Here is a 21,501-nt window from a genome sequence, read left to right as displayed (position 1 = left end):
TTCTACATCTATAATCAGAAATATTGACCTGATATTTTGCTGAGGAACAGTGAGTATAGTTGAATTCCACTGCACCCAAACTAGTCCTCCTTTAATCTGAAGTGCCGGCAACAGAATCCAAGGGACATCACCCATTTTGAGAACAGCATAATCTAGTAGAAATGTAACCGTCCCACACAACTAAGGCATGGCCAACATTCTGTTCCTTTCTGTATGCCTTGTGTCAATGTCACACATCTCACACCATGAGCTCCATCAGCTTTAGTATCTTGATCTGCAAACACCTATATTGCCATACAATGTATTTTTACCCACTTAAAAGAGTTTTAACAAATTGGCTCCCGTTGTCAAAAGCAACATGTGCAGTGGCGATTTTCAGGAGTTGTGAACAGTACCCTCATTGCTACATGTCAATTTCTATTTTCGGTTTTTCAAACTATGTTGCAGCAGACAATGACCTTGTAGGCCTCCAACTTCAATGATCTTTCTATTTCCAACCCTGCTATTATAGCTAACCCAAGCTGAGAATGCCTTGCTGGCTTCATTCTTCTATTAGTGGCAGCATAAAACACATCCTGAGAGAATGATTTAATCTCCCTTTTCGTGTCCTCATTTTTTCCTCTCCTTGGTTCAAGCTCTGGAGTGTAAAGAATGGCTTCAGTTTAAGTCTGGAGCACCTTCTAAATAACCTCCTTCTAAATAACATGCTTCAGAGGCAGAGTGTCTGGAATAGGGCATTTGTCACGTCAGCACTGAATAACCCCTTGTTCAGAAGAAAAGCTGTATCCTTTACACAAATGCTCAATTCAGTTATTGCTCCTCTCATAACACTTTGTCGATCCAGATGGAACCCTTACATTAGCAAGTACTATGTGGAGACTCCACATCCTGCTATCCACATCACTTCTATCAACATGCCAAGGTTTTCACCTATAGGTACTACCGATGTAAAAGTTCCTGCTGTGCCTGCATGTTTAAGTCCTTTCATTGTCTGTAACCAGTTGTGTAGGGCCTGAATGTCCTCTGGCAGAAACGCTACACTTTCCTGAAGGAGACACTCATCTATTAAAGTACAAAATGGCACCACATGTGGATGAGTGTACATGCCTTGTTCTGATACCACAATATCTTCTGCTGGATCTTCTGATTGCATTTGGAATTCAAAAAATATACAATAATAAACCTCCTTTGCCCCTATGCCATGGATTCCAGTAGCAATGGCTTCAACCTTAGGCAGCTAGTGATGACCTTTAAAGCTCTAAATAGCATGGGGTCAGATTATTTGACAGACCACCAGCATCTCTATCTGCCTGCCCATGCCTCTGAAGCCCTACTGAGGTGTACACCTATCAAGGTGAGACTGGGGAGAACATGGATGACAGCACTATTGGCAGTGGCTCCACAATTAGGGAATACAATTCTTCAGGACATAAACCAGACACCATTCCTCGTGGGCTATAAAATGCTTTAAATATGCAATGTAGCCTTTAGTAAACAAATGGGGTTGCAGTATTATTATTTTGGTCTGGTTTGGATAATTTTTGTACCTTTCTGGCCATAAAGTCAGCTTTTAATACTGCATGTAATATCATTTTGTTGTCTTAAAGGTAAAGGTACCCCTCACCGCTAGGTCTAGTCACGAACGACTCTGGGGTTGTGGCACTCATCTCGCTTTACTGGCCAAGGGAGCCAGTGTACAGCTTCTGGGTCATGTGGCCAGCAGGACTAAGCCACTTCTGGCGAACCAGAGCAGCGCACGGAAATGCCGTTTACCTGCTCGCCGGAGTGGTACCTATTTATCTACTTGCACCTGACGTGCTTTCGAACTGCTAGGTGAGCAGGAGCTGGGACCGAACAACGGGAGCTCACCTTGTCGCGGGGATTCGAACTGCGCACCTTCTGATTGGCAAGCCCTAGGCTCTGTGGTTTAGACCACAGCGCCACCTGCTTACAAACACTTGTTATCTTACAAGGTTTTAAATTTGTATTTTATTGTAAGTATTGTACTGTATGACATGCAATTATAAAAACATTTATTCAATCAACCAACTAACCATGGCTAGAAGAATCCAGTTCTCCAGGTTAGGAACCTTGGAAGTTGCCTGGTACAGAGTCAGACCATTGGGTCCATCTAGCTCAGTATCATTCAGATTGGCTGGTAATGGTTCTCAAGGGTTTCATGTAGGGTCTCTACCAACCTTACCTTGAGATGAAACTGAAACCTTCTGCATGCAAAATAAATTCTCTACTAGAGGATTTCAATCTCCTTTACATGTGTGCAGAAGGAGAAGGGAGGGGAAGGAAGTGTGCTAGCCAAAGGCTTCTCCAGACCCATTCCCATAACCGGGCCATAAGTTACCGTATTTTTCGCTCTATAACACGCACCAGACCATAACACGCACGTAGTTTTTAGAGGAGGAAAACAAGAAAAAAATATTCTAAATGAAACAGTGGATGTATGATTTTTGTGGTTCATGCTGTGGCCACAGACATGTGATCTGACAGTGAGTTTGGAGTAGCCCAATGCAAAAATCCTGAGGATCCATGTGGATCCATGCTTTGTAACCACGTTTTTGCACCACAGCAACCCTAGGCAACAGTGGGTGCGTGATTTTTTTGGTGCAGGCTGTAGCCATGGACATGCTATGTTATCTGATGGTGAATTTGGGGTGACCCAATGCAAAGATCCTGTGGGTCCATGCTTTGTAACCACGTTTTTGCACCATTGCAGCCCCAGGCAACAGTGGGTGCGTGCTTTTTTTGGTACAGACTGTAGCCATGGACATGTATTAGGCTTTTAATGAAGGGGAGAGGAGAGATGCTGTAATCCTCCTGGCTCAGGAGATTCTGATTTACCAGCCGCGTGTAGAAAGTATAGATTAAGATATTTGATATACAGCATATAAATCCAGAGATTTCCATGTCTCACTCTGCAATCCAGCCTGCTGTTACTTACAAGCAGGGAAGCAGGGTTTCTCTTCCAAACAAGCATGCTGTCTCCCTCCAGCAGTACATTGCTTGGAGAAGCTGTAATTTGGAGGGGGCCTGGGGGCAGGGCTCTCTGCTTTTGGAAAAGAAATGAGAAACCTACCATTGTAAAGCAAAAGTTGTTCCCCCACCACCACCCAAGCCAGCCCTCTCTCTCTCTCTCTCTCTCTCTCTCTCTCCCACCTGCATGCTTTTCGGCTGCCTGCGAGTCCCTAGAGCACGGAGAGGAGGAAGTGGTGGGCTGGAGCCTGCACGCAGTGTGACTAGGGAAGATTAGAAGGAAGGACACGATCATTTCCTTAACCCTCTGCTTGCCAGGAGGGCAGGGGATTCCCTGCTCTTTGTTGAGTTTGAGCAAACGCAGCAACAGAAGAGTGTGGGCAGTAAGACCCTGAGGCAGAATGCAGGAAAGCTTCTGCCTTCCCTCTTCCGCCCGCCCCCCCATCTTATTTTTGCCTATTTTTCCCCTGCGCTCAGGTGAGTCAGCTCCAGGGACCACACATTCGCTCAATAACACGCACAGACATTTCACCTTACTTTTTAGGAGAAAAAATCTGCGTGTTATAGAGCGAAATTTACGGTAATTTAGGAAGATGATAAATTTTGTTTTCGAACAGTAATTTGTTTGGTTACATGTGCAAAAGCAAATCTGGGAACTCTCCTGAAGCATGGATGCAACATTTGTGCTGGGAGGATAAACTAGTGTGACCAAATATGTTAATGCCTATAAGAACTGGCCCCTGATAAAGTTGTCTTCACTGCACATGTCTCTGTAGGAGAGTACTGTTAAGAGTTTGTTGCGAAATTTGGAAAACAAGGACCTTATCTCAAAGGCAACACCATTGTGGGCTCTGGCTCCAGCACATGCTGCACAACTGAATTCTGCTGGGATAATGTGGAAGCAGACTTGGAAAATTCCCCAAGGGCACCTGGCATTTGCTTCTGGCACCCAGGAATTTACATTTTCTCATTATTGCACAGGGCAGATGCTAGTGTCAATGTGCTGCTGGCTTCAGAATGGCATCTGGGAGTGTAAGATATTTTTCTACCCTTGGAATGATCCAAAGGAGATACTGGCTAAAAACGTTCTGACAGTAAGAGGCGTTCGACATTGGAACGGTCTCCCTTGGAAGGTTGTGGACTCTCCTTCCTTGAAGGGTTTTAAGCAGAGGTTGTGTGGTTATCTGTTATGGATGAGATTCCTGCGTTGAAGGAGGTTGAACTGGATGACCCTTGCGGTCCTTTTCAACTCTACAATTCTCTGATTTTATGATCCTGGTCATGACTCACGGCACTGAAGTAACTCACTCTCTAGCCTTGGGATTTTGCATCAGTCAATGCTTCCACTATATGCTGCTGATTAAACAGGTCCCAGTGGGCAGGCAGGGGGAGAATGCTGGGAGTGGAGGTAGGGAAGAGGAGGAAACATACAGGGAGAAAAATATAATTCCAACACTTGAACAACAAAACACTAATTGATGCTACATAATGGAGGAGGGTTTTAAAAGTGCAAAGAATTACTGGCTTCTGGCAACTCACCCCCCCCCCCATACTAAAAGCATTTCAATTAGAATTATGAGTGCCTGCCACCCAGTTCATCGTCCTTCTCTGCAGTTCCTCTTTTTAATGCACAGTTTAAGTGGCTCTCATTAAAGCTACTAATAAAGGAGCACATTTTAAGTGATTAGCACCAATAACGTGGCAACACATTAATGGTCCCTCCATGGGCTCTGCAACTCTCCCAGCGAGCCCATTTATAGCTCAGCTATTCATTTTCCATATTAATTGCAAGCTCATTCCATGCGCTGAACATCTTTGGAACAGTGATGCACTGGAAGGCAGGGCGTTACTGCTGTTTGTTGCTCTTCACCGCAGATGCTGACCCCACCTCCTTCTAAACCACAAATGCTATAGGGGAGTTTGTTTAAGACCGGAATATGCAAGTCTAAAGGGTAAACAGACTACTGATATGATTAAGGAAATAACTGTGATCTCATTTCTGCTGAGGCCTGGCTCTTAGAAACTGAAAAGTTCTTCTCTAACTCTAGCAGAGGGGAACAGCTACAGTGGTACCTCGGGTTACAGACTCCGCTAATCCAGAAATAGTACCTTGGGGTAGGAAATTTGCTTCAGGATGAGAACACAAATTGCGCGGTGGCATGGCGGAAGCGAGAGGCCCCATTAGCTAAAGTGGTACCTCAGGTTAAGAACAGTTTCAGATTAAGAATGGACCTCCAGAACGAATTAAGTTCTTAACCCGAGGTACCATTGTATTGCCATAGCAGAAAGAAGACACATTTCTATTTTCTGTCAGGTGTCTGAAGGTTTTAAGAGAAGTTTATAAAAAGTAATGATTTAATGTACAGTAGTACCTCGGAGGTTGAACTTCCAAAACGTTCAGAAACCAAGGCCAGGCTTCTGTTTGGCTGCAGCCAATCAGAAGCCGGGTCGGACGTTCAGGTTCCAAAGAATGTTCACAAACCAGGACACTCACTTCCAGGTTTGCGGTGTTCGGGAGCCAAAACGTTTGACTTGCAAGGTGTTCGGGATCGAAGGTACAACTGTATTACGTTGTTACCCACCCTGTGTATGCCAAGGGTAAAGTGCAATATACATTTAAGCAAACATTCGTACACAGAAGGTGTTTTGTGTATGCTAAAAAATTAGACCAATTAATGTGGAAGAGGGATCTATCAGCAGTTATTAGCTATGAAAACTTAGAAGTCAAACATCCATGCAGTATACCTTCAGTTAACAGGTGCTGGGGTGTGACTGACACCCTGATCATTTTGTTTTCCCTGGGGCATCTGACTGGTCACTAGCACTGAGTGCTGAGCTAAATAATTCAGCAAAGCTATCAACAAAACAACACCCAAAATTTCCAAGTTGTTCCAACTTTAGGTTCAAATAAGGATGATTAAATGAAAAGCATGAAGCCACACTCCATGCTTTTCATTTAATGCAGATTTCCAAATTCTATTTTAAAAAACAAAACAAAACACCACATACACATACACATACCCTCTTATGGGCAATTGGGACTTATGGAGCTCTATGCTTGCTGAAATTGTAGTTTTTGTAAAGCTTTGACATATGACCAAGTGAAAATGGTGTGAATATAAAATTGCTTTGAAGCTCTCATTTTCCAGTCAGTGGTTTTCAATATGTTATTTCTATTTTATACGATGTCACTAGAGTGAATGGCTTCCAAGAGAAAGGCGATGATGGTTTCCTTCATCTGGGCACCTCATGTGTTTTTCTATTTACTTGACACTATAATTTCAGTCCAATCACTGACCAGCCTTATTTCTTTTGCCTCCTGCCCCCCCCCCAAAGAAATGGTCAGTTAGGTATGTCAAAGAAAAGGCTTCACACACTGACAGACTACTTTGGGTGTTGAAAGTAAGAGGGGGGAGATGCAGCTGTCTGGATAGTGTTCATTGTCACCCAGCAGCTCTAAACTTCCAGTAATATAATTTGGTGCTACTAAATAAAACCCTGCTTTACCTTGCTGTTTGGAATTCCTTTGGAAGGGAGGGGACTCACTTCTACAGTCACTTACAACAAGGCCAGATGATGCTGTGGTTTTCTACCCCACTCACTCTGCAATCTTGGAAAAGGGGTAAGATAAAACACTGCTGCCTCACACCAATCTATTCTCCTCCTTCAAGCAACAGTTAGCTGACTACAGCAGAAGCTGATCTCTGACAATGCAACAAGAACCACTGCTTTAAGGCCACAGACTCAGATGCAGAGGAGGATGTGCTCCTGTTGTCAAGTGGTAGCAGCAGCTCCTCCTACACCACTATATTCTTAGAGAGTGTGGGTAAAGTGAGAGTAAGCCAGTCCCTAAAAACCTATTCCATGTTGGCTGAAGCGCGGTCACTTCCCTTTCAAAGCATTCAAGTAGGTGAAGGATGGCTTGCATTAAAATATTCCCCCAGTGAATAAACCAAGTTTTAAGTTTAAGTATTTTAAATATTAACACAGGGAGTAGACTTGACATCTTGCTATTGCTGTTTGGAGAGGTAGTGGAAACAGAAAGATTGCATCTCAAAGGCCGGCATGGCTCTGACCAGTATACTTACATGTGTGTGACGAAGGGAGAGGAGAAGGAGAAGAAGAAGGAGAAAGAGAGATGATATCAGGCCAAAAATCCTCAATGGAACAATTTTATCAGATATCTGCTCAGTATTCTTCTATAATATATAGCACCTTTTAACCTACAAGGCTGTCACAGAGGGGTCTGCTTATCAAGTAATTAGCCTATCTCTGGTTAGCTGCCACCTCACCACATAAATTATATTAGCCCTTATGGGGGGGGGGGACAAGCCCAAATGAATACCCTCCAACATTTCTTTGATGAATATAGGGACGTCCCATTCCCTAATGATAATTTTACTATTTATATATATCCCACACATCTTATTGGGTTGCCCCAGCACTCTGGGCAGCTTCCAACACAAATAAAAACATAATAAACATTTAAAACAGCAACAACTTCCCTATACAGGATGGCATTCAAATGGCTTCTCTAAATCAGGGACATCCCTGGAAAATCAGGGACATCCCTGGAAAATCAGGGACACATGGAAGGTCTGCACATGTGCTCTTGATTCTGTGGCTTTTAAGAATTCAGTTTGCTTCAAGGTGTGTAAAGTGGGAAAATATCATGGAGTTGATAGTGCAGTAGAGAGGGGCAAGGAAAGATGAGAAGACTATCATCCCCACAAATAGGTATTCAGACCGTAACATAACACTGTCAGCTGAACCAGCACATGCCTTGTTATATATATCACAAAGAACTTCGATAATTATGCCCCACTAAATCCACAATTATTGAACCTGTAAGCACTTTCTAAATGAAAAATGCTCAGCAATCAATATGAATGGTGTTTGTATTTAACAGACTAAATACAAATGAAGAAATGAGAAACGTATTATGAAGACATCCTGCATTATTATTAAGTTTTCAGTAAGGATCAAGAGAGCAAGCAGAGGGATATTGCCTATCCTGCCCTAGCCTACACCATTCGAAAGGCACACATATCTAAAGCCACTTTCCACTGGGACAAGCATTTTAAAACATACCCATTTAAATCCCGCCAGGAGCCCCTGGTTTCGTTCCTAGGTCACTGATGTGACTATTGTTAACATGGGTGTGCCTTTGGAGGCTGCCTAAAAGAAATTAAAAAAATTCCTTCCAGTAGCACCTTAAAGACCAACTAAGTTAGTTCTTGGTATGAGCTTTCGTGTGCATGCACACTTCTTCAGATGCACATTCTTCAGATGTGTATCTGAAGAAGTGTGCATGCACACGAAAGCTCATACCAAGAACTAACTTAGTTGGTCGTTAAGGTGCTACTGGAAGGAATTTTTTTATTTTGACTATGGCAGACCAACACGGCTACCTATCTGTAACTAAAAGAAATTAGTTAATTTAAAGCATGGGAGCCAGTTTACTGATTAAAACTGGCTGGGGCAGCCGTACCAGACTGGCCTTAGAACAATACATTAGTTACCAGCTTGTTTTCAGGCACTATTCAAAGAGCTAGTGTGTACAGCCCTGAATAGTCTGGGGTCTTGGTTATCTGAAGGAACCACTTGAATTGAGATAAATAGAATAGCCTCTGCTAAGGTGGTTGTAGCCACCTCTGTCCGAGGCCCAAGCAGGTCACATGACCACCCCACTCCTGTCAGTCCAGAAGCTAGCAAAGAGGAAGAAAGCTCTTTATAAGGGCTTCAATCAAGTTCTGCTCTTTTATAATGTACTGTTTTAATAAATGCTCTGATATTCTGTGTGATCCTTTACTGCTTGACTAGAATGCTCCGCGCTTGTTTTAAAACAGGAAGCAAAACAGAAAGTTCAAAAATGTAACAGCTTCAAAGAGGTTAACCTGCCACTCTCTGAGCTTCAGTCAGAACTGCTACAAAGATTCCCTATTTGCCAAATAGAAAAACAAGGCACTGATACACCAACATGAGGTGTGTGGGCAAAAGATGCCATAAATTTCAAGTGGTTAAGTTGTGGGCAGAGTGCTTGGAGCTATGAGGCTACCACCTGCTTGCTTGATTCTGGGCTCGTGAAAACATCAAGATCAGGACTCGGTGCTTCCCTAAGGGAAGGAGAGCTGCCTCAAGGAGGTGTTAGTAAGGCTACTCCTTTAAAAAGCTGGATTTAAAATTTGTTATTCTGAATAATTATTGACAAATCCCGAAATCTGTCTTTTCTAAGGGCAGTGATTAAGAGGCTGGTGGCCACATAGCTCCAGGCTATGGATGAAGCTGGTTATTTGAATCCATTCCAGTCTGGATTCAGCCCTGGTTTTGGAATGGACACAGTCTCGGTCACCCCAGCAGATGTCTGAGGATGAACAGGGTGTGTGCGCTACCCTGTAAGTCCTCCTGGCTCTTGCAGAAGCATTCAGTACCACTGATCATGGTAACTTCTGGGCCATCTGTTGGGGTTGGGCTGCTTTCAGTCCTTCCTGGATGGATGTACTCAGTAGGTGATGCGGGGAGACTTTTGCTCTTCCCCATGGCTATTGATTTATGGGGCTCTGCAGGGCTCTAGATTAACCCCCATGCTATCTATCATCTACATGAAGAAGCTGGAGGAAGACATCCAAGAATAGGTGCCACTCACTTCTACCTTTTGGTTTCCTCTTCTGAACCCAGAGAGGCTGTTGAAAATTTGAACTGATGCTTGGAGGCCGCTCTGGGATGGACAAAGGCAAACAAACTGCAATTAACTCTGAGCAAGACATAGGCATTGTGGGTTGGGAGACCCCAGCTCCAGAAGGAGGATTACAGCTGGTAATGGACGGGGGTAGCACTCCCTCTCAAGGGTCAAATATGCTGTTTGGGAGTGATATTGGATTCTGCACTGCCTGGGGAGTCCCAGAGACTAGTAGCGACCTTTACCAGTTTCAGCGGGTATGCCAATTGTGGCCCTATCCGGAGAGGTCTGATTTTGGCAAATTTATTCCAGGCATATTACTGTTTGTTGTCTGGTTGTCATTGTTTTAATTGTAGGGTTTTTTTTTACAGGTTTGTGTCTCTATAGCTTATTTACTTTTCGCCCATTGTGGGGATTCTGAATGTTGTAACCCACTTTGAATGGGCTTTCCCAGAAAAGCAACTTTTAAAAATCCATTAAATTAAATAAATAAGTAAGTGCATGCTGCAAGAGGTCCTCTCACAACACTTCATCACATATACATTTGCACCAAGTCAACATTTCATTTCGGATGCTCGCCAGAGCTAGTTTTCATTTTTTCATACTGGATGAAAAATGCTAGCCTTTTCAAGCTATTTCAGTTCCTTGGCAAAGAACAGTTCCTCAATCCTTACTGCTAGCTAATAAAAAAATTCTGGACCAAGCTCGAGTGACACATTTAAGGAAATGATTGGAGTACATCATCACAGTGGTGGTTACACTGAGAAGAGCAGTTGACTCCAAGTTCAGGATTACGCCAACACTACCAGGTAAGACAGTCAAGAGCTCTGCCTCGTATCACTTGCTTTTGGGGGCAGAGAGCTTCCAATTTATCTCAAGACACTTTCTGGGCTATACTCATAGTATTCACCTAGAACAAATGAAGACACTCCATACTGACTCTTTAACAAGCTGTTTGCAGTGTGACAAGGTGTGGCTTTTGATAAGATTAACCATGGTGTGTTACTAAACTCGCTTAGCGTAAATCGCTTGGATGTTTTGTTACAATCAAGTGGGTTGGGAGCTGGAGGCAATATTCTGCTCCTGCCTGCAGGGTTGGCATTAAGGGACTATACTTCAGTTCCTGCTAGTGATTTTATGAGTTGGAAGGGATCCCAAGGGTAATCTAGTCCAACCCCTTGCAATGCAAAAATCTCAGCTAAAGCATCCATGACAGATGGCCATTCAAACTCTGTATGAAGGGGAGTCCACCACTTCTTGAGGGAGTCTGTTCCATAGTCGAACAGCTCTTACTGTCAGAAAGTTTTTTTGAAAGTCCTTTCTTGTAACTTGAAGCGATTGGTTCAAGTCCTACCCTCCAGAGAAGAAAACTAACATATTTCCTCTTCCATGTGACAGACCTTAAATGATTTGAAGATGGCTCTCATATCTCTTCTCAGTCTCTTCTCCAGGCTAAACATACTCAGCTCCTTCAACCATACTTCATAAGGCTTAGTTTCCAGACCCTTGACCATCTTGGTTCCCCTCCTTTGCACACATTCTAGCTTGTCACCATCCTTCTTAAATTGTGGTGCCCAGAATCAGACACAATATTCCACGTGTGGTCCAACCAAGGCAGAATGCAGTGGTACTGTTACTTTTTGATCTGGACACTCTACTTCTATTGATGCAGCCTAGAATAGCTTTAGGTTTTTTTTTGCTGCCGCATAACACTATTGACTCATGTTAAGCTTGTGGTCCACCAAGACCCCTACCTAAATCCTTTTCACATGTACTTCGAGTAAGCCAGGTGTCCCCCATCCTATATTTGTGCATATGGTTTTTCCTCCCTAGGTGTAGAACCTTACATTTGTCCCTTTTGAAATTCATTTTGCACCCAGTTCTCCAATCTGTTAAGGTCATTTTGAATTCTGTTTCTGTTTCCTGTGACATTAGCTACCCCTTCCAGTTTGCTGTCATCTGCAGATTTGACGAGCATCCCCTCAATTCTTTCATCCAAGTCATTTATAAAGACGTTGAACAACAATGGGCCCAGGACAGAACCCTGCCTCCCCACTTGTCACTTTTTTCCAGGATGATGAGGAACCATTAATGAGTACTTTGGGTTCGGTCAGTCAGCCAACTGCAAATCCACCTACAGTTACATGATTCAACCCACATTTTACCAGCTTCCTTGAGAGAATATCACGGGGGACTTTGTCAAAAGCCTTACTGAAATCAAGATACACTGTGTCCACAACCTTTCCCTGATCCACAACGTTTGTAATTCCATCAAAAATAGAAATCAGATTGGTCTGGCATGACCTATTTTTGAGAAACCCATGCTGGGTCATAGTGATCACAGCATCCTTTTCTAAATGCTCATAGACCAACTGTTGAATTATCTGTCTAAATCCTTCCTTGGTATTGAAGTCAAACTCACCAGGTGGTAGTTACCTGGGTCTCCCTTTTCCCCATTTTTGAAGATGGAAACATTTGCCCGCTTCCAATCTGTAGAGACTTCACCTGTTCTCCAAGAATTCTCAAAGATCATAGACAAAGACAATGTGCCTGCACAAATTGTGGCATGCTGCCTGGATGCAGCAGCAGTCTGGATGAGGCCAAGAAGCTGAGGCTAGGTTTTCTATGTCCAGGAATTATTAGGTGACCTCCCTGTTTTTGATGAGCTGCACTCCCACTGAAGAAACAGGTGCATAGTCTGTGGGTGCTCCTAGGTCCATCATTGCAGCTGGAGGCCCAGTTGGCTGCAGCGGTTAAGAGCGCCTCAAGAGTTCCCAGTCTCAAAAAGCCTGACCACAGTTGTCCCATGTATTTCTAACCTCAAGACTGGGCCACTGTAATCTGCTCGCCGTGGGGCTGCCCTTAAGGCTGGTCCAGGGCGATTAGATTGCTAACAGGAGAAGCTTACCAGAAGCATGTTACACCACTTTTAAAAGAACTGCAGTGGCTGCCAACATATTAATGGGTCTATGAAGCCCTAAACAACTTAGAACAGGTTATCTGAGGAAATGCTGTGTACTGGATAGACCAGCCCAAGTCACTAAAATATTTGAACAAAGCTTTCATGGTTGTTGCACAACCTGCGAAAGGTCAATCTTGTGACAACTTGGAGGGGTTTCTTCGTTGTGGCTCCCAGCTTATAGAACCACCTGCCCTGTGAGATAAAGCAAGCATCTACTGTTCTAGTTTTTTGGCACTTGCTAAAAATTATTCTCCAAGGCCTTTCCTGATCCTTAATACCAGTGCGCTGAATTTATCCTGACTTTGTCACTGCTGTATTTACCGTATTCATCATATTAGAATGTTTTTTGTGAACTGCCTTGAGATATTCTTATTGAAGATGATATAAAAGTATTTTAAAATAAAATGTTAGCACATAGCAAAATTCATAAATCTAGATATATCATATAATGCACATGAGCTGCATGGGTCTTTCTGTTATAGAATTGTGTCGCAGTCTGAAGCAGCCCCTAATTACTGGCTCACACCTCCTCAAAAATAAGGCCTTGGGCAGTTGCTTGAACATACAAGGTCACTAGCAGATACAAACTTACCTTTTGCCAGTCTCTCCAACCGCTTCCCATGTTCTGGAGGTATAGCATACCTAGCAACGGAAACAAAAGTGCCCATCAGTAACACTGAAATTTTAAAAACAGAGCTCATTACCACACTGATTCACTGAGAGCCTGTTTGTAGATTACGCTACTTACCCCCATCCACCACACTGGCACCAACTCTAGGGGACGCTGGGTGTCTGGGCACTCACATTTTTTGTGTGTGGGGGCTAAGACCACGGGGCTCTGGTGCGACTTCTGGTTTTGTAGCGGAAGTTGTCGGAGGCCCAACAAGACCTCCAAGGCGCCATCCGAGGCCCGGCGAAGCCTCCAAGTGACTGGTATAAAACCAAAAGCCGCATCAGAGGGTCTCTCAAGGCTTTGGGCGTGGCCTTGGAAGCAATGTCCGAGGCCCTGCCAGGCCTCCAATACAACTTCTGGTAGAATTTTTTTTATTATTTTAATAACGTTTCAGTGTTTCACTTTAATTGTATTTAACCTATTAGAATGTATTAGGCTTGATTTTAGTGTGTTGTGCATTTGTGAGTCTTCCCCCTTCCTACACTGCATTTCATCTCTCCTTATCTACCCCTGAAAGTGGTACAAATGGCAGGATGTTTTAGAACCAGAGTGTAAATCAGCTATCCTTGAAGCTATCTGAGACCCAGGAAGAGGATTTTATGATGCTCTTCCCTCACTGAAGGCTAGGTTGCCAGGGTAACGCCAGACACCCAAGACCTAAAATGGTCAAATGGTCTGGGCACATCGGGGCCATTCCAAGGTGATGTGGGGGTCCAGTATGGAGCCCCAGTATGATACCAGTAGGGAGCCATGTGTGCTTTGCTTCCTGATATATGTGAAGATGTTTTATGACTCTTTGTTTGCTGTGTTTGAACTACTATATAAGCTTTTGTTCCAAAGTGCCTTGGGGCAGACCTTCTCAACTGGCATGTTGAGTGGCGTGAGCTCTGCCCTATTGCAATAGCTATAATACCAACACTGGGTCCCGAAATATGGGTGGACTTGGAAATAGTTTCCCTGTTTCTATGGTTTATTCAAAAGGTGCTTGATCCTCACCTGGGTAACAAACAAGGTGGTGAAGACGTGAAATCTTACCACACCATGCAGCCTCAGAAGCACCGCTGCAGCGTGCCTACCTAACGTGATGTCATGGTGTCATGTTACGTCGCGGGCGCCATTGGGCACCCATATCCTGGGGCCCAAATTGGCACCCTCCATCCACCATGGTTTCCCTGAAGAGATATCTGGAGCAAGCCATAGGCTCTAATCTCCACCCACCCTCTGCACCAATAACTGAACCAGGAGGTCCTACACATTTGGATACTTCTGCATTTCCTCAGGGCCTCTTCTACCTTTCCCTCATAATTCAAGTACAGTCATACCTCGGGATAAATATGCTTCAGATTGAGCGCTTTCGGGTTGCACTCTGCGGCAACCCGGAAGTAACAGAGTGTGTTACTTCCGGGTTTCGCCGCTCGCGCATGCGCAGATGGTCAAAATACCGTCATGCACATGCGCAGAAGCGGTGAAACGCGACCCACAGACGTGCTGTTGCGTCTTGCGTTCCATTTGGGATGCAAACGGGCCTCCGGAACGGATCCCGTTTGCATCCTGGTTACAAACTTAATTCGTTCCAGAGGTCCGTTCTTAACCTGAAACCATTCTTAACCTGAGGTACCACTTTAGCTAATGGGGCCTCCTGCTGCCGCTGTGCCGCCAGCGCACAATTTCTGTTCTCATCCTGAGGTAAAGATCTTAACGTGAGGGTTAGCGGCGTCTGGAACCCGAAGTGTTTGTACCCGAGGTACCACTGTTCTGTTTCACTGGTCAGAGGGCAGGACCTCAAGGCTGTTTATAGCTCTTCGCCCCTTGTTCCAACAAGCAGCAAAATCAGAATGATTTAGAACTGCATAAACAGCAGGTGGAAACCTGACTTTTGCATGGCTAGAATGTAGCCTCTACTCCTCAAAGGGAACTTTTGCCTCTGGCTCAACCCACCACTAGCATGTGGCCCCAGAAGGTTTAGCCCTCTGGCTAAGACAGATTCCCCATGCCTCCTGGAAATAATACTCTTGCCTCGGTGCTTGTGTACACACTCAGTGCTTCATTTATCACCCTGCTGCACCCCTCCCGTGAGGGAAGCTTGCAATACTCTGAAAACGGTGGCTTTAACCATAGTGGAAATTCAAATGAAAGAATGGAAATCATATCCTAAATTCTCCCTAGACCAAAGTGATATTTTCTGCCCTCTGAAGTGATCTGAAGACTCATAATGTAAAATCTAATGTAACAGGATGTCCAGGAAGAAAAATTGTACGGAAAGAGGATTCTTCAAGACTTAGTGTTTAAGCTGATTTAAACTGGCAGCTTAAAACAGAAACAAAAAACAATTTTCCAGGAACAGAAAGCCATCCTGTAACAGCTAATCTTATGAAATAAGAAGAAATCTTTAGTGTGACCCACAACTCTTTTAACTAAAGCCACAACAATGGCCCTTTAAACTGTGTAATTATCAAATAATTCAGTTTTGCTCATCTTGGACTTTTTAATTTTTTTAATGCCATTTATCGGTAACATGAAACAAATGAGTAAATTAATCCAGATACAAACACTCCTTTGTGGGATTAACAACCCTAAAAATAATTTTAAAAATGAACAGGAACTGAACTATTCCATTCCTTCTGGGAATATGTCGAAGGATTTGGAAAAGGCGTATGAGGCAGCAGATGATTAATGCAACATCCTTAGGTCTACTATGCTACTTTCACTTAATTAGTGCCTGTAATTGGGAGTTGTAAAGATAAGATTAATTGAATCTTGAGGATGTTAAAAGTTTAATATGTTGGAACATGGTTACTGCGTTATCAGAGTCTGCAGACTGCAAAGGCAATGCATGAAGTTCTAGAGAGGAGTCCCAGGGAGAGAATTAAAAGGAGTTTGCTTGGACAGGAACCCAGAAAATTGTGTTAATGCGCTTAAAAGCAGAATAGGAGGAAATATCTGCAGCCCATGGCCAACAAACACATGGAAAGAACAGCCAGAGCACGCTTGGCTTGCATTTAACAGGAGGGGACTCAGTGCCTTCTTTCAAGTGATCAACAAATTTAAGAATGGAAGAAAAAATGAACTGAGCCCAGCCGTTGCACTAGTAGCACATCACATACAGAACCACATAACAAAGGAGGAGATGGATGGGACGGGGTGAAACCTAACCCTCCTCCAGCAATGCTCTCTCTTGGCTATAGGAAGAAGTCAACAAAGAGCTGTGGTTGCCAGAACTCTGGCCCACCCAAGATGGGTGGGGTCTTGCCTATGACTTGTGCTGCATCTCCAAACCTCAGCAACAGTGCCTCGCTCCCCTCCCCTGTTCCAACATTTAATATATAGAGGGACAGAGGATCAACCTGGTAGTTCTGAGGTGCTCCAGAGGCCCTCGCAGCACCTCTGAAGCACAGCACAACTGTTGATGTGATCTTGCATCTTCTCCCCAGCTCCAAGAAGAAGGCAGCGGCTCAGTTCGTCACACACATAAGGCAGAAGGATCACTGCCCCTGTAAGTGGAATTGTGAGCCCCTAAGTCATGGAGGTTTAGAAATCAGAGAGCAAACTAATGGATAGCATTAATCCAGTTAAAACAGCCACCTAATGCACTCCTATGTGATGGATATTTATTTCAGTTATTTATATCCCACCTGTCAGGATACAAATCCTTCCAAGGCAAACTACAGGTAACATTAAATTGCATTATAAGGTTAACAGAGCAAACAGTGTCAACATACAGGTAGGTAGCCGTGTTGGTCTGCCGTAGTCGAAACAAAATTTAAAAATTCCTTCCAACTAAGTTTGTGTGTATATATATATATATATATGTGTGTGTGTGTGTGTGTGTGTGTGTTGTATATAAACACATACAATTTCATCAGGACACTTCTCACAGTGCAACTGCTGGGGGTAAGAAGAGGGCAAGATAAGCTGGAGTGGCTTCTGAAATGCTTTGCCTGCATCCCTCCCTCTCCTGGAATATTCCAAATGACCTGGGCATACCGTTGCACCAGCAACCATAGTTATTCATTCAATCTATATCCCAGTTTTGCTCCAAGGAGTTCAAGGTTGTGTATGTGGTTCTCTCACATCAATTCTATCCTTACTACAATACTATGAAGTAGGCTGGGCTGAGAGACAATGAAGATCATGCGGCTGAATGAGGATACAAACCCTGGTCTCCGAGATCTTAATGCAACACTCTAACTACTGTATCACACTGTTAATGTTCAGCTTAAGCCTTTTTGGTTTCTGCTTGAGCAATGTCTTCCACAAACAAGAGCAAGTGACCCTCATATTCCCCTAAGGAACAGGTGTTAGAGGATTTAACCAGGTTTTATTATCTCAAAGACTTTTTGAAAACCCCAAACCTCTAAAATTAAGAGCATGCGTTGCTCATCAAATGCTGTTGTCCTCCATTTGTTCTCAGAAGGAAACCGATCAAGCACGTATAAAGAACCCACAATAATTAGTCATATCAGATTAGAATCCCCATGAGAAAACAGAAGTCCATGGATTTTATTCAGAAAGACAGACAGACTACAACTTCAACATACAATGGCTATTTGATAGAGGAGCAAGTCCCAAAATAAAACCCTGATTTAATACTTTGGCTTCCAGTTCTCAAGTTCACAGGATCAGACCTAGAAATGTTTCAGGAATCTGGTTATGCAATCACCTTAAAAATTGATGCTGGCACCTCCCCCCCACAAAATGAAGTCTTAAAATGGCATGGTTTCTGCAGGTGTTATTCTAACATCTCAATGTGAAGTATTTCTGCAGCGCAATAGCAGCCAAATCATAGGGGCTGAGGTCCCTTCAGACCTCCCCTTAAAATATTTGAGAGGACCCCCCCCCCCAGTTGTTGGGCATTGCCAAATAGTGTGTGAGTACCGTTTCATGAAGTTGATTGTGCGGGGTGGGGCTTACCTCCCCACCCCACCCCCCGGCAATATTTTGTTCAAGTAGGCACCCCTCCCCAGCACCATGCATGATATCAGAAAATTAAGGGGTAGTCTCTGCCTAAACGCACCCCGCCCATGTTCTCTGCACTTCCCCATGATTAAGTATGTGTGTGTATGTTTAGGTAGCAAAAACAGCAAGAAGGAATACCAACACTGAACAAGGATCTTTGGTTTTCAGTCACTGGCAGCAGTTCAGAAGATATTTCTCCCTGCAGCCTGACACAGGCACTGATCCCTGAAAAAACATCTTATTAATCCGAAGGCAAAACAGGACTCCCGTAGTCTCTGTATACCACGCCCTGCTGATTAACATCCCATCTACCAGCAGCCTTCCTTCAAAGTAACATTTCACATCTATACAGCTGCTGTATTGTAGCTCTTTGGGGTTTTCAAAGCACTCCATATCTTTCCAAACAACCCTGTAAGGTAGGGCAGTTTTGCTATCCATATCTTGCAGACGGGGAAAGGGGTGAGGCAGAGACACAGTGGCTTGCTTGAGGCCATTAAGCAAGCTCATGGCAGAAGCTAGATCAGAGCCCAGCGCACAGCATAGCCTCTTAAGACATAAGGCTACATTAATAATCTGTATCACAACCCCACATTTTCTTAGAGATCCGTATTTTATGCCAAATGCTAGCTTTCCATAGGAAATTCCAGGTAGCTAACAACTGTACCCATAGGAATTCTTATCTGGAACCTCAGCACCCAACCACCTTACCAGTTTAGCCACTCTGGTGGGATAGCTTCCCCACTTGTCCACCCTGATGGCCACCAGCTCCTTTCTCCAGTGCTTAACCTACCTGCCTATCGCCAAACAGCAATTTAATCTTCTGTTTTAAGCTCTCTGGTTTCTCTGCTCGAGGAGAGGCAGTGATAACAGGCTATCCTCGGGGAGGAAGTCAAAATGTCAGGGAAGATCAAACTGTTCGCTCATTAACCTCAAGGCGAGGTGTCAAAACAAAAGGGAGATGTTCAAATATCCAGAAATATCATTTCTGCCAGTTGCTCTGAAACCCTTCCATTACGGCTGCAGCAAGGCCCAGGCACAGCACTACCTCCAGATCTCATCTTGTAAATGCATTTGTCATAATAGATAAGCCACACACACCCTAGAAAAATAAGGTTTATAATGGCAAGTGGTTAACATAGAAATCTCCTTTTATTTTTTAAAAAGGAGAGAGCATGACCCGAACAAATATTCAGAATTGCCAAATGTCAGCATGTTACTAGAGCAAGCTGCCACATGTAAGTTTTCAAAACAAGGATATAAACTTTAAAGTCAGAGGGGTTGTACCCAGCGAAATTCTACTCAGACTAGAGCTACTGAAATTAATGGAGCTAGATTTGTCATCTCCTTTCATTTCAGTGGGTCTACTGACATTGGATACAACAACCCAACCTTGGGAAAAGTGAACTATACTTGGTACAGCGGTGGGGGTAGAATCACAAGCACCAGTATTCCATGCCACATGTATTTATTAGTGCTGAAACATTTAAAAAGAGGTGTGAGAAATTTATGATATGCAACCCATTGAGCCCAGGTATTATCTGGCCCTTTGAACGCCTAACTACAAATGATTTCCCCTAACCCCAGTGGATCAAAAAATACATCCTTTTTAAATCTAAGAGCCAAGCCAGCACAGCCAGGAAAAGTTCATAGTGAGGTGGAGCAACGTTGCTGGAATTCAGTAGCTCTCACCATGTAGGACATATCTTTGCATTCCAAGAAGCTGAAAAGCACCCCCTCTTCAGAAGATACGTTGCTCACTCCTTAAGTAAGTTGTGACAACCTTCTTGACAAAGAGAAGCACACATAAAACCTTCTCTTTACAAATACAGCACACCTACACACTCCCTTTGTAAACAGCATAAGCCAAAGAAGCCTGGATTTTAGATATCTACCCATCTCCTGGGTAACAGATTGATTTGCAGTCACAAAACTCAGTACCTGTCTATGACACTCACTCAAAGAGCCACAACAGCCTCCCACCCTGCATTTCAAGGGCTCTGCAAATTATCACTTCCCACACCTACCAGCAAGCCCACAGAAGAGCTCCCCTTTAAGACTGACTAAGAAAAAATTCGTTCCTTGCACAGTGTTTTTTGCTTTCATCAGTTTCACTGCCGGCCCCCATTTCATCCCTCAGATCTCAGCTGTTACTCCTGCCAGCCGGTTACTAGCTCCCTTGGCTGCAAACTTGCAAGTCAAGGTTCTCGGGTTGCCCCTAGCAACCCAACAGGTTTAGAGCTGCTCCTCTCCTCCTGGCCCCTGCTTCTCCTACATGAAACAGCTGAAGCTGCTTCCTGCCCCCTTCCGACAAAGACATTTTTCTGTAGGGCTTCACTCTTTTGATAGAGCTTCCCCTCTAGGTGTGTCTCATTTCAGAAACTGGATGAGCAGAGAAAATCATCCAGGGCATTTCAACTATGAAATGGCTGCAAAGCTAGTGCACCCTGGCAGTAGCCAGAGGTTGAATTCATCTATGACCATCTCTTTATATATTTAAGTGTGCACTGAACTAAGCTATTAAGCTATGCCTGTTGCCTTAATACTCTTTGCAAACACAGTTTGGAGCACAATGCGACAAATTAGCTAACTTAAGGCTGTTGGCAGTAAATAGGTAGCTTATGAATGGCTTTCTTCATGGCTTCAGCTGCCAAAATTATAAGGTAGCCTGGGGATTAGTTAACTGCAACAATTCTGGAACCTAGAAAAAGTTATAGAGTTTCTGACTGGTGTTCTGTGTAAATCCTTCCCCAAACAGGGAGGATATTCTGCATGCCACACAATAAATCTTGACTGTGTTTTCCACTACTGCCCTGGCATTGTTTTGTGTTTTAAATGTTGCCATGGCTTATTTTCTTAGATACAGTGGTACCTCGGGTTAAGAACTTAATTCGTTCTGGAGGTCCGTTCTTAACCTGAAACTGTTCTTAACCTGAGCTACCACTTTACCCCTGAAGGACCAGGTGGGAGTCATTTTGGACTCACAGCTGTCCGTGGAGGCACAGGTCAACTCTGTGTCCAGGGCAGCTGTTTACCAGCTCCATCTGGTACGCAGGATGAGACCCTCCCTGCCCGCAGACAGCGTCGCCAGAGTAGTGCATGCTCTGGTTATATCCCACTTGGACTACTGCAATGTGCTCTATTTGGGGCTACCTTGGAAGGTGACCCGGAAACTGCAACTAATCCAGAATGCGGCAGCTAGACTGGTGACTGGGAGCGGCCGCTGAGACCACATAACACCGGTCT

At 43.9% G+C, this 21,501-nt stretch overlaps 2 protein-coding genes across 4 annotated transcripts in view; one reads left to right on the top strand and one right to left on the bottom strand.

The window, feature by feature from the left end:
* Positions 1–21,501, top strand: part of LOC309522824 (perilipin-3-like) — a 187,360-nt gene that overhangs the window by 23,956 nt on the left and 141,903 nt on the right. The window lies entirely within an intron of this gene.
* Positions 1–21,501, bottom strand: part of KDM4B (lysine demethylase 4B) — a 183,419-nt gene that overhangs the window by 106,699 nt on the left and 55,219 nt on the right. For all 3 annotated transcript variants that reach the window (XM_082206281.1, XM_082206283.1, XM_082206282.1), the window contains exon 6: positions 13,222–13,271. In XM_082206281.1, coding sequence (XP_082062407.1) covers positions 13,222–13,271 — 50 coding nt within the window. The remainder of the gene's footprint in view (positions 1–13,221; positions 13,272–21,501) is intronic.

The sequence above is a fragment of the Podarcis vaucheri genome (genome assembly GCF_965113315.1).
Source record: "Podarcis vaucheri genome assembly, chromosome: 18".
NCBI classification, from domain to species: domain Eukaryota; kingdom Metazoa; phylum Chordata; class Lepidosauria; order Squamata; family Lacertidae; genus Podarcis; species Podarcis vaucheri.
The sequence above is the reverse complement of the archived record's forward strand: the minus strand, read 5'-3'. Positions and strand labels throughout refer to the sequence as shown.